At 44.7% G+C, this 13,682-nt stretch overlaps 1 protein-coding gene across 3 annotated transcripts in view; it reads right to left on the bottom strand.

The window, feature by feature from the left end:
- RNF212B (ring finger protein 212B) overlaps positions 1-13,682 on the bottom strand; it is a 585,489-nt gene that overhangs the window by 403,842 nt on the left and 167,965 nt on the right. For 2 of the 3 annotated variants that reach the window (XM_073575552.1, XM_073575554.1), the window contains 2 exons: positions 3,585-3,700; positions 3,425-3,485 (listed from right to left, as the gene is read on the bottom strand). In XM_073575552.1, the coding sequence (XP_073431653.1) occupies positions 3,425-3,485; positions 3,585-3,700 (177 nt within the window). Of the gene's footprint in view, positions 1-3,424; positions 3,486-3,584; positions 3,701-4,638; positions 4,768-13,682 lie in introns of those variants that run through there. The other variant, XM_073575553.1, reaches the window with a different exon arrangement.

Below are 13,682 nucleotides of genomic sequence, written 5' to 3'. Positions count from 1 at the left end.
GGTTGACCGTTTTTCAAAGATGGCGCATTTTGTGGCATTGTCTTCATTGCCCAATGCTAAGACGTTGGCTCAGGTATTTGTGAAGGAGGTGGTCAGACTCCACGGAGTACCGTTGGACATAGTATCTGATAGGGGTATGCAATTTGTGGCGAGGTTTTGGAAAGCTTTTTGCTCACGTTTGGGGATCAAGTTGTCACATTCATCGGCGTTTCATCCACAGTCTAATGGACAAACTGAGCGCATGAATCAAAATCTAGAACAGTATTTACGATGCTTTGTGTCCGACAACCAGGAGGAGTGGTCTACTTTCCTTCCTCTGGCCGAATTTGCGTTAAATAATCACCGCCAAGAGTCATCGGGAGAGTCTCCATTCTTTTGTGTGTACGGTCAACATCCTCAGTTTTGTACCATATGTCAGGGTGATTCGGGGGGTGTCCCGGAGGAGGATCAGCTAGGAGCCCAATTGTCATCAGTCTGGAGGCGGGTGAAACAGCGTTTGTTGAGCATGAGTGCCAGGTACAAACGGGTGGCTGACAGTAGACGCGTGCCAGGTCCGGACCTGTGTGTGGGTGAATGGGTGTGGTTAGCTACGAAGAACATAAAACTAAAAATTCCATCTTTGAAACTGGGTCCAAGGTTTATTGGGCCTTTTAGGATTTCTGCCATCATTAACCCAGTGGCTTATCGGTTGGAACTTCCTGCGGTGTACAAGATACACAACGTGTTTCACAGGGCTTTATTGAAAAAGGTGGTAGGCTCTGTGGACACGACGCCGATGCCACCTCCAGTCATGGTGGATGGCGATTTAGAGTTTGAGGTCGCCAAGGTAGTGGACTCTCGAGTAGTACGCCGTACTCTTCAGTATTTGGTGCACTGGCGGGGGTATGGTCCGGAGGAGAGGTCTTGGGTTCCAGCCTCAGACATACATGCGGATCGGCTGGTCACTTCTTTTCACCGTTGTCATCCGGACAAGCCGGGTCCTATGAGTCTTGAGGGTCCGGAGGTCCCTCGTAGAAGACGGGTTAATGTCATGTCGGACGCTGTTCACACCACAGCGTCCGGCAGGCAGAGGTAGTTCCACCCCCAGCCACTATAGCCTCAGTGGCGCCGGCTTGATCTTCAGGCTCTTGGGGGTTAATCCTGCTGGAGACCAGGTTGGATGGTTAGTCACGCCCTCGGTCTTTAAATAGTCAAGCTGGCCTATAGGCGTCGCCGATTATAGCTTGTGTTTCATGCCAAGTGGTTCCGGTCTGGAGTGGAGGTGTTGCAGAGAGAGAGATTCGTATCTGGTGGCGTATGATCCGTTGTTATCCTTTCTCCTTCCCATATTTGTGTTTAGTTGTGCCCTGTTCACATTACTGTATATTCCTGTGTGTGCGCGGCGCAGTGCAGTTTACGTTCTCCCTGTCTGTCATAATTTGTGTGGGGGCTTTGGTGGTGTGACTCCTCACTGGGTGGAGGGTGGAGGGTAAAGTGCAGGGATGAGCAGGAGACAAGGAGAGGTTGGAGGCTCAGGCATTTGCACCATCAGCAAAAACCCTGGGTTGAGGGTCAGACAGGGTTTCCCCTAGTTATAGGGACATCACAGGGGCCCCGGGTATTACAGCCTTAGTGGAACTTAGCCCCCCGTGACAGCAGCTTTACAATCTGAGAAAATAAAGAACCTCATCCACAACTACTACAAAAGTTCTCAAGCTGTCATTTGGATGTTTTGGGTTGTCATTATGATTTAAAAAGTGAAAACACAGTAGTTTGACAATAAATGGCTTCACCCAACTATTAACCATGAGTGGAGAAAAAGTTTTGGTGTTATCATTCATATTCTGTAAAAAAAGGCTAAGAAAGCAAAAATTCTGCCGGGGTACCTAAACTTTTGAGCACAACTGTATGTCACACAAATGACTCACACTTCTTTACAAAGTAATGGTTTATGTACATTCTGCAACTGACAGGTACATTTTATACATAATTTCCATTTTATTTAGATTTCAAAAAGTAGAGTGGTTCTATTAGAGGGCTTTTCCTCTTTCTAACCAAAATCCTATTCAGATCATAGTCATAGGCGGCACTCTTGTGTTGGTGAGTGAGGTGCCCAAGTAGGGTATCCAGCCCGTTAGGTATGACGTAAAAAAATTATTGGCGCTTTAGAATTACATTGAGAAATGAAGTTCCTTTGTGAGAACTAGAGGAACTCCAAGGGAGGACCCGCTGGACTGCGCAACGTACCTCCCTCGGGTGAGCTGACTAGGTAGACCACCCCCTATACAGGGAGCGTTAGGGGCAGGCCCAAGGGAGACTATCACCATGGCAGCTGGTACGCAGGGGTGAACAACAGGAATCACAGCAGGAGACAAGGCGGACTGGCGGGAGGACTGACACGGCTGAGACACAGGAACACGGGCAGGACTGAGATGCAGGCTGGCATGGCTGTGACACGAGAACACAGACGGAATGGAAACACTGACAGACAGGCATGGCTGAGACACGGGAACACGGGCAGGACGGAGACACTGGCTGGCAGACACGGCAGAGACACGAGAGCACGGGCAGGTTGGAGACACTGGCTGGAAGACACGACAGAGACACGGGAGGTCGGACAGGATGGAAACACAGGGAGGCAGGCACTAGGAGAGAGCAAAAACGGAGGACGTAGGTAAGGTCAGGGGATAGGCAGGATAGGCAGCAAGAGCTTAGGGCAGGGAAGGCAGAGAGCGCAGGGAGACGTGGGGCCAGAATCACTTGTGGGGCACAAATGCCAGTCAGGCACAGCCAAGAGGAAGGGGCGGCCTGATAAGCAGAGTGCGCGGCGGGACTTCCGGGTCATGGTCCTCCAGGAGCATAGAGCAGACGGGAAGGAGCGGCAGACATCACAGGGAGAGGTGTGCGCATGCGCTGCAGAACCCAGTGTACCGCAGAACCCAGTGCGCGCGCACACCCGACGGGAGACAGGAGCCGGAGCAAGCGCCAGGTGACGAGCGGGAGTGCATCGGGACACCGAGGACCGGTAAGTATGCCAGGGCTCCGGGGGCAGCGGCAGCTTTACATCCTTTTTATTTTGCAGTCAATGTTTTGGTTTTTTTTTAAAGTTTTCGGTCTTAATTTAGACCTTAATTAGAACTGAATGCTGTGAAGAAGGAGGAACTTGGAAGCAAAAGCGCAAGGTATTGTGAACTGCGCTGCACAATAGAATAGAATACTGAGTGCTAAAATCCTATTCAGGCGGCACAATTGGCTGATTTCAATAATTGTTTGCAGCGCAGTTGACTGATGCCAATAAACACTAACTGGACCAGTGGTGGAAATTCAGTGTAGTGGAAGGGCAAGTAAAAGCTAATTTTATTATTTTTAATACAGGGAGAAGGATTTTGGGTAGAAGGTAGGAAGAGGAAAACCCCTTTTCAGATTCATTATACTTGTTCCTCACCTTCAATTGAGTGACCATAGATCTTAGCTCGTCATTTTCTTTCTTTATAGCTTTCAGCTCACTATGGGAGCAGATATTTGTTAATTTGTTAACTATAGCCTTAGTGATATACATTTTCAAAAACACAAAATACAAGGTAAAAAAAAAACGCGATTAAAACCTTTGTTGAGTTTCAATCTTCTGTAAAGCCACCTGGAAAGCATCTTGAGCCTTATTAAGGCATTGTTTGTAGAAAGTCACGTGAAGTTCATGCTGCTGCTTTTGAAAACGCCATGCCTATAATAAAACAAGGACAGAGATTACAGCCATTGCATTGATCAACAGAAGTGCTGCGGAATATGTTGGCGCTATAGAAGTAAAATGATTATTATTGTTATTATTATTATTATTATTATTATTATTATTAATAAACACTGGATATAATGGTGACAAGGGGTAGCATCAATTCAGTCTCCTCTACCACATTTCAGCACTTCATATACACGGATAGGTGTACTAATAGGGTTAATAGGCATTTAATAACTGCTGGTAGATCGCACTGACAATTTTGAATAAGATGCCTTATATCATTTAGATAATTGCACAGAAAAAGTTTCTGCTGTGTTCATGAGGGAAACTTTTAGATGCCTCTCTAATTACCATTAGCCACTGTGTTTCTACCTGCATATGTCATGCAGGTGTCTGGATACAACGAACAGAGATTATGAGGCGGAAAAAGTCAGGGGTTGATATAATGCTATTTATATACAACATTAACTTTAAGCAATTAGTGTAAGTAAATAAGCAAATCAACAGTAGAAATAATAACAATAAGTTTAGAATAACCAAGAAAATCTTTACTATTTAACATTAATGTCTTTTTCACAAAAGGTGGCGCGACCAGTCATGGGAGTCACCACGTAAGTTCTCTCTTGAAGCTCTGGCCCTAGAGGGTGTCACCAGGTTTACCTGCTAGGCCGCAAGTCTGTTTCTGACGTAGTCTATCAAAGCAAGTTGAGCTCCCCACGCACCAACCAGCCCACTCCCAACCTTCAATCCTAATCCCAGCTGACCCCTGAACCGTATGTGAAAACTGGAAGTGATGGCCCTGCTCACTCGCACTGTTCCGCAGTCACAGGCGTGCCTCTCCTGTCGCAGTCTCTGCAAGGCTCTTCTCAGCTTGATTGTCGAAAGAAGTCTCACAGGCTGGGGGAAGAGAGGACTGAGCCTCATACCTTTATAGGTGTAGTCGGGCCTCGGAGTGTAGATCCTGTCTCTGACCAGTGTAAGCAGTCCTTGGACATCTTCCGGGGAATCCAGTCCTTGCCAGGTGGTAACCGACTGTCAGGCTGGTCTCAGTGGTGTCCCTGGTGCCAAATCTCCCCGTAGTTAGGTGCGCAGGGCTTTTATATCAGGAAAGTGCTTCCTGTGGATTACCTGATCAAGTCCAGCACATGAGTTCATTCCCCCTGCAAATCTTCCAGCACACTCTGGTTCTACCTGATTTCGACTGGCCAGCAGATGACAGAAATTCTTCAATAACCCCTTACTGCCATTGGACGTTATAGTACGTCCAATGGCAGTACTCCCGCTATGATGACGGCTCCAGCGGAGAGCCCGCAACAAAGCCGGGACATGTCAGTTGTTTTGAGCAGCTGACATGTGCCCGCTATAGGCGCGAGTGAAATCGCGATCCACTCACACCTATTAACTAGTTAAATGCTGCTGTCAAACGCTGACAGCGGCATTTACCGCGCGATTCTAGCCATCGGCCGGAAATACGCGCAACGCTGACCCCCGTCACGTGATCAGGGGTCATTAGTGAGTCGGCATAACAACCAGATGTCTCTTGATTGTTGAGGTCTCTTGGTTGTTGATGCCAGATTGCTATGAGCGCCACCCTGTGGTCAACGCTCATAGCAATGCTGATCAAGCTTAGGCAGCTTCTAGCCTCCCATGGAGGCTATTGAAGCATGCCAAAAGTTAAAAAAAAGCTTTTAAAAATATGAAGAAAATAAAAAAAATAAAAGTTTAACTCCTTAACGTCCAATGACGGACACAGTCCCTCATTGGACGTCTCCCCTGCTTTGATAAGGGCTCCGGTGCTGAACCCGCATCAAAGCCGGGACATGACAGCTGTTTTGAACAGCTGACATGTGCCCGCATTAGGCGCAGGTGGAATCGCGATCCACCTGCGCCTAATAACTCGTTAAACGCCGCTGTCAAACGCTGACAGCGGCGTTTAACCGGCGCTTCCGGCCGCCGGGCCGGAAATGAGCGCATCGCCGACCCCGGTCATGTGATCGGGGGTCAGCGATGCATTGGCATAACAACCAGAGGTCTCCTGGAGACCTCTATGGTTGTTGATGCTGCATTGCTATGAGCGCCACCCGGTGGTCGGTGCCCATAGCAATGCAGTAATTCTGCTACATATAGACGATCTGCTCATCGCCTATAAGTAGCAGAGCCAATCAAGTATGGCATGCTTCTAGCCTCCCATGGAGGCTATTGAACCATGCCAAAAGTAAAAAAAAAAGTTTTAAAAAAATATGAAAAAAATACAAAAAATATAAAAGTTCAAATCACCCCCCTTTCTCCCCATTCAAAATAAAACAGTTTAAAAAAATTTTTAAAAAAAAAATATTAACCCGATCGCTAAACGGCGTAGCAAGAAAAAAAATCAAAAACCCAGAATTACGTTTTTTTGGTCACTGTGACATTGCATTAAAATGCAATAACAGGCGATCAATAGAAGGTATCTGCATAAAAGTGGAATCATTAAAAACGTCAGCTTGGCCCGCGAAAAATAAGCCCTCAACCAACCCCAGATAACGAAAAATGATGACGCTTCCCTTCTCAGAAATGGCGGGGTTTTTTTAACAAATTTTGGAATTTTTTTTCACCACTTAGATAAAAAAGAACCTAGACATGTTTGGTGTCTATGAACTCGTAATGACCTGGAGAATCATAATGGTGGGTCAGTTTTAGCATTTAGTGAACTTAGTAAAAAGCCAAGCAAAAAACAAATATGGGATTGCACTTTTTTTGCAATTTCACGGCACTTGGAATTTTTTTTTTCCATTTTGTAGTACATGACATGGTAAAACCAATGGTGTCATTCAAAAGTACAACTCGTCCCGCAAAAAACAATCCCTCACGTGGCCATATTTACGGAAAAATAAAAAAGTTAATGCTCTGGAAAGAAGGGGAGCGAGAAACGAAAACGCAAAAGGGAAACTACCCCCAGTCCTTAAGGGGTTAAATCACCCCCCTGTCGCCCCAATCAAAATAAAACAAAAACAAAAACACACATATACATAGTAGGTATCGCCGCGTTCAGAATCGCCCGATCTATTAATAGAAAAAAAAAAAGGTTTAACCTGATAGCTAAACGGTGTAGCGAGAAAAAATTGAAAACGACAGAATTACGTATTTTTGGTCACCGCGACATTGCATTAAAATGCAATAATGGGCGATCAAAAGAACGTATCTGCACAAAAGTGGTATCATTAAAAACATCAGCTTGGCGCGTAAAAAATAAGCCCCTCACCCAACCTGAGATCACGAAAAATGAAGACGCTACATGTCTCGGAAAATGGCGCAATTTTTTTTTAGCAAACGTTGGAATTTTTTTTCACCACTTAGATAATAAAGAACCTAGACATGGTTGGTGTCTATGAACTCATAATGACCTGGAGAATCACAATGGCAGGTCAGTTTTAGGCTATGTGCACACGTTGCAGATTTTTAGCATTTTTGCTGCGTTTTGTCGTGGTGAAAACGCTTGCACAACGCAACACATTGTATTCAATGGCATTCCGCAAATGCTGTGCTAATGTCAATCAATCAATCAAATTTATTATCGCCAAGTACATATTACATATATACAAGGAATTCTTTGTGGCAAAGAGGCAACATAATATATAACAACAGATACAACAAGTAACATCTAACAAGACAGATACAGTATATAGTCTACACATGACGATTTAATTGTTGAACAGAGAGTGGATAGAAGCTGTTCATATGGCGGTTGGTACTGCATTTGGGGACTCTGAAGCGACGTCCTGAAGGGAGTAGTTGGAATGAGGAGTGTCCCGGGTGAGAGGGATCGGATGAAATTTTCAATGCGTGGGATCGAATACTCTTATCATAAAGATCCTGGATTTTAGGCAGGGGGGAGCCTATAATTCTCTCTGCTGTTCTGAAAGTCCTTTGTAAGCGGAGTTTGTCATGCGCAGTGGCTCCCCCATACCAGACTATCAGAGAGGAACAAATCACAGATCTGATGACAGCATTAAAGAATAAGATCAGCAGATTCTTAGACAAACCATATCTTTTCAGCTGACGCAGGAAGAACATCCTCTGTTGTGCTTTTCTTATAACAGCATCCACGTTTTTCCCCCATTTAAGATCATGAGAGATGATAACACCAAGGAATTTGGTCTCTGTGACCCTAAGAACCACTTCGTCATGGATGTAGATTGGAAGTATCTCATGTTGATCTTTCCTAAAATCCACAACCATCTGAGCAGTTTTTTTAGTGTTGAGTACAAGATTATTGGCTTTACACCAGTCACATATTCTTTCCACCTCACTCCGATACAAGTCTTCAGCATTTCCCCTGATGAGACCAATCAGTGTCATATCATCGGCAAATTTCAAGATTTTTACTGAGTCTGCTGAAGAGATGCAATCATTCGTATAGAGAGAAAACAGTAACGGGGACAAAACACACCCCTGAGGTGCCCCGATGTTTGTGACCAAGGTGTCCGAAGTGAATGGTCCAACTTTTACACTCTGTATCCTGGCTGTCAGGAAGTTATAAATCCACAAGCATAAGTTGAGAGGGACTCCAAGAGCTACCATTTTCTTATGAAGTAAATTCGGATCAATGGTATTGAACGCTGAGCTAAAGTCCATGAAAAGAATCCGGACATATGAGTGCCGTTCATCTGTATGATCCAAAATGTACTTCAGTGCCAGATTGACAGTGTCGTTTGCCGAACGATTCTCCTTATAGGCAAACTGAAGCGGGTCCCATAGCTTCTGCGTGAATTTTATCAGGTGGGACATCATAATTCTTTCGAAGACTTTCATAGCTACAGATGTGAGTGCTACTGGTCTATAGTCGTTCAACTCAGAGGATCCCACTTTCTTGGGGACAGGGATAATTGTGGAATTTTTCCAACACTGAGGTACAACGCACTCTTTCAGTGACACATTGTATATATTTGTCAGTATAGGGGCAAGCTGGGTAGCACATACTTTCAGACACATTGGAGATACACCATCAGGGCCAGGTGCCTTTTTGACCTTAAGTCCCTTCAGGATGCGTATCACCTCTGCCTCGGAGATCACTACATGGGTGTTGCACAATGAATGATCTTTATATGAACAGACTGAGGAGCTTAGAGATGAATAGCCACTGTGTGTAGAGCTTGCCTCAAATCTGCAGTAGAATTCATTTAACTCTGCTGCCAGACTTCTGCTGGGGTTCACTATAGTGGGGTGGCTTTTATAATTGGTGACCTCTCTTAATCCTCTCCATGCAGATCTAGTATCTTTTGATGAGAACCTTTCCTCCAGAATCTTTGCATACTCGTGTTTGGCTAACTTGATCTCTTTAGATAGCGAGTTCCTAAGTTTCTTGAATTCAGTAATATCGCCTGCTTTATAAGCCTCCTCTTTTCTCTTACGGATCAACCTGACTTTATTTGTAAACCACGGCTTGTTGTTTCCCCGAAAGTGGACAGATTTGGATGGAATAAACGTGTCTTCACAAAAACGGATATATGAGGACACTGCATCAACCCATTCATCCAGACCCGAGCATGTTTCCTGGAATACCTCCCAGTCCGTGCATTCAAAGCATGCTTGCAGTTGCAATTTTGCCTCCTCAGACCATGTCTTCTTTGTATAAACTGTAGGTTTGGATGTTTTCAACCTTTGCCTGTAGGCTGGAATTAAATGAATTAGACAATGATGTGAAAAGCCCACTGCTGCTCTCCTCACTGCCCTGTAGGCCCCTTTTAAGACAGTATAGCAGTGATCAAGCGTATTGTTCTCTCTCGTGAAGCAGTTTATATGTTGAGTAAATTTGGGGAGATCCAGGTTGAGTTTTCCTTTGTTAAAGTCCCCCATTACGATCACAAATGCTTCAGGAGATCCTTTCTCCCATTCTGATATTTTGCAAGCTAATTCACCAATAGCAGCTTTAACAGATGCTTGAGGGGGAATATATACTGCAACCAGAACCATAGATGAAAACTCTCTTGGAGTGTAAAATGGTCTACAATTGAGTGCAAGGTACTCTAGATCTGGAGAGCAACCTTTTCCCAGTATGTTAACATCACAGCACCAGCTAGTGTTGATGTAGAGACATACCCCACCCCCCCTTTGTTTACCTGAAGCTACACAATCACGGTCAGCTCTGTAGATAACAAAACCAGGTAGATCCAGACTACAATCAGGGATGGTGTCATTCAACCAGGTCTCAGTAAAACAAAGAGCAGCTGAATTGGCCATATCAGATCTCATGTTACAAAGTAAGTTCAGTTCCTCCATTTTGTTAGATAAGGAACGGACATTAGCCAAGTGGAGTGAAGGAAGAGCTGTTCTGAACCCTCTCCTCCGAAGGCGTGCCAGGACTCCTCCTCTCCTACCTCTCTTGCAGTACACCTCCACAGGTTTCACAGAAGTAATGGATTTTATGTACTCAATTGTTGAATTAGCAATCATGCTCCAAGAAGGGGAGTCCATGAGAAATTGCGGATGATTCCAGAATAATAAATCGTCCCTTGAAATCATAAGAGTAGGTTTACAGAGTGCAGTGGCCATGACTACACTCAGCTTGTAGCTATAAAGACTGAACAGTCACAGCTTAGCAGAGTTAAATGTACAACTTTCCATAAAGGGTGCTCCCAGCACTGCTGGGGGGGAGGGCATGGGTGCAACAAGACAGGGACATCAGGGGACACGCCAACAGTCAGTCCAAACCTGCCCAGCTCACCCTTTCAGCTCCACCTGGATCACAAGATCTCCAGAACATCTCCTGCACCGCACACTCCACCAGCTTTTCCTATCCCGGGATCATCTGCATGCTGGAAATGGGTACAAGGCAGGTAGCCAGCAGCTTCACTCTCTCCCAGCTGAAACCAGGCACGGAGCTCCACGAGGACAGAAAGACACCGGTCCCAGCTGGTCGCAGTCTCCACACTACTCCCAGCTCTGCCGAATCCTGTAGCCCTACAGCTCCATGTGGACCACAAGATCTCCAGAACAACTCCAGCACCGCACACTCCACCAGGTTTCCTATCCTGGGATCATCTGCATGCTGGAAATGGGTACAAGGCAGGCAGCCAGCAGCTTCACTCTCTCCCAGCTGAATCCAGGCACGGAGCTCCACGAGGACAGAAAGACACCGGTCCCAGCTGATCGCAGTCTCCATACTACTCCCAGCTCTGCCGAATCCTGTAGCTACGCAATGGTGAGTGAACCAAAGGGAGAATTAACAATTAAACGGGGTAAAAAACTAAAAAACTCAGGAGCCTCATGCCAGAGCAGCCATCTCTCGGCGCTCCTCCTCCTGAATGCAATTTGAATGTTGCGTATCTTTATGCGGCGGAATCGCATCGCGGAAAAATACGCAGCATGCTCATCTTTTTGCGGAATCGCGGGGATTACGCACACATAGGAATGCATTGTTCCGCTTACTTTCCGCATGTGGCTATGCCCATCATGCGCAAAGTAAGCGGAAAATGTGCGGATGGTACCCAGGGTCTGGAGGAGAGGAGACTCTCCTCCAGGCCCTGGGTACCATATCCCTGTTAAAAAATTAATTAAAATGAAAAATTGTGATATTCTCACCTTCCGGCGTCGCCCCGCAGCGTTCCCAGGCCTCAGCAAGTCCCGTTCCCATTGATGCCTTGCGACAATGACCTGTTATGACGTAGCGGTCTCGCTTGATGCTATGTCATCTGGGGTCATTGTCGCAAGGCATCGCTGTGAACGGGACTTGTCGGGAGCATCGCGAGGATCGGGAACGCTGCGGGAGACACGGGAAGGTAAGAATATCACAATTTTTTATTTTTTTTTTAAATATTTTTAACATTATATCTTTTAACTACTGATGCTGCATAGGCAGCCTCAATAGAAAAAGTTGGTCACACTTGTCAAACACTGTTTGATGAATGTGACCAACCTGTCAATCAGTTTTCCGCGGGAAAATCGCTGGAATTTAAAATGCGATTTTCCCATGGAATGGAATTCCGGAATTCTCGCGGTAAATTCTGCGGGAATTCCGCTACATGTGAACCCATCCTCAAGGTGCTCAAAACCACATTCAAGAAGTTTATTAATTTCACAAAAAAATTACTTCAGGTCCAATTTTTTTTTATTTCACCAAGGGTAACAGGAGAAATTGGACCACAAAAGTTATTGTGCAATTTGTCCTGAGTACGCTGATACTTGATATGTTGGGGGGAACCACTATTTAGGCGCATGGCAGAGCTCGGAAAGGGAAGGAGCGCCGTTTGACTTTTCTAACGCAAAAATGGCTGGAATTGAGATCGGACGCCATGTTGCGTTTGAAGAGCCCCTGATGTGCCTAAACAGTGGAAAACCCTTCATCCATTTTTCACTAGTTCAGCGGTGCCCTCCATTTAATCATTTTCTAAACAGTGGAAACCCCCCACAAATGACACCATTTTGGAAACTAGACCCCCCAAGGAACTTATCTAGATGTGTGGTGAGAACTTTGAACCCCCCAAGGGCTTCACAGAAGTTTATAATACCTGGGCGTGAAAATCAAAAAATCATATTCTTTCCACAAACATGATGTTTTAGTCCCCCAATTTTTTTATTTTCCCAAGGGTAACAGGAGAAATTGGACCCCAAAAGTTGTTGTCCAATTTGTCCTGAGTACATTTTGGAGACTTTGCAGACTTTGATGGAATGGTCTGCGGGTGTCATGTCGCGTTTGGGGAGCTCCTGATGTGCCTAAACTGTGGAAACCCCCCCACAATTGATCCCATTTTGGAAACTAGACCCCCCAAGGAACTTATCTAGATGTGTGGTGAGCACTTTGAACCCCCAAGTGCTTCACAGAAGTTTATAATGTAGAGCCATAAAAATAAAAAAAATCATTTTTTTTCCACAAAAAATGATATTTTTGCCCCCAATTTTTTATTTTTCCAAGGGTAACAGGAGAAATTGGACCCCAAAAGTTGTTGTGCAATTTGTCCTGCGTACGCTGATACCCCATATGTGGGTGTAAACCACTGTTTGGGCGCATGGCAGAGCTTGGAAGGGAAGGAGCACCGTTTGACTTTTTCAACGCAGAATTGGCTGGAATTGAGATCAGATGCCATGTTGCATTTGGAGAGCCCCTGATGTGTCTAAACATTGAAAAACCCCCAATTCTAACTCCAACCCTAACCCCAACACATCCTTAACCCTAATCTCAGCCCTAACCCTTGCCCTAGCCCTTACTAAGGGGGTGATAAAGGAGGGTTTGATTTACTATTTATAGCGGGTTTTTATGTTTGGCAGCTGTCACACGCTAAAAGACGCTTTTTATTGTAAAAATAATTTTTGCATCACCACATTTTAAGAGCTTTAATTTTTCCATATTTTGACCCACGGAGTCATGTGGGGTCTTATTTTTTGCGGGACGAGTTGACGTTTTTATTGGTACCATTTACGGGCACATGACGTTTTTTGATCGACTTTTATTCAGATTTTTGGGACGCAGAATTAACAAAAACCAGCATTTCATGAATTTATTTTTTTGGGGGGAGGGGCGTCTACACCGTTCCACGTGTGATAAAATTGATAAAGCAGTTTTATTCTTCGGGTCAGTACGATTACAGCGATAACTCATTTATATCATTTTTTATGTTTTGGCGCTTTTATACAATAAAAACAATTTTATATAAAAAATAATTATTTTTGCATCACTTTATTCTGCGAGCTATAACTTTTTTACTTTTTCACTGATGACGCTATATGGTGGCTCGTTTTTTGCGGTACAAGATGACGTTTTCAGCGGTACCATGTTTATTTATATCCATCTTTTTGATCGCATGTTATTGTACTTTTTGATGGGAGGTATGATGATAAAGCATTGTTTTTTGCCTTGTTTTGGTTTTTTTTTGAAGGGGTTCACTAAAGGGGTTAACTAGTGGGACAATTTTATAGGGTGGGTCATTACGGACATGGCGATACTAAATATGTATGCTTTTATTGTTTTTTTATTTACAAATAAAAGAATTTACTA

The sequence above is a fragment of the Dendrobates tinctorius genome, unplaced genomic scaffold, assembly GCF_039654945.1.
Source record: "Dendrobates tinctorius isolate UK_male_01 unplaced genomic scaffold, ASM3965494v1 ptg000044l, whole genome shotgun sequence".
Taxonomy (NCBI): domain Eukaryota; kingdom Metazoa; phylum Chordata; class Amphibia; order Anura; family Dendrobatidae; genus Dendrobates; species Dendrobates tinctorius.
This window is presented reverse-complemented; position numbering and strand designations above follow the sequence as displayed.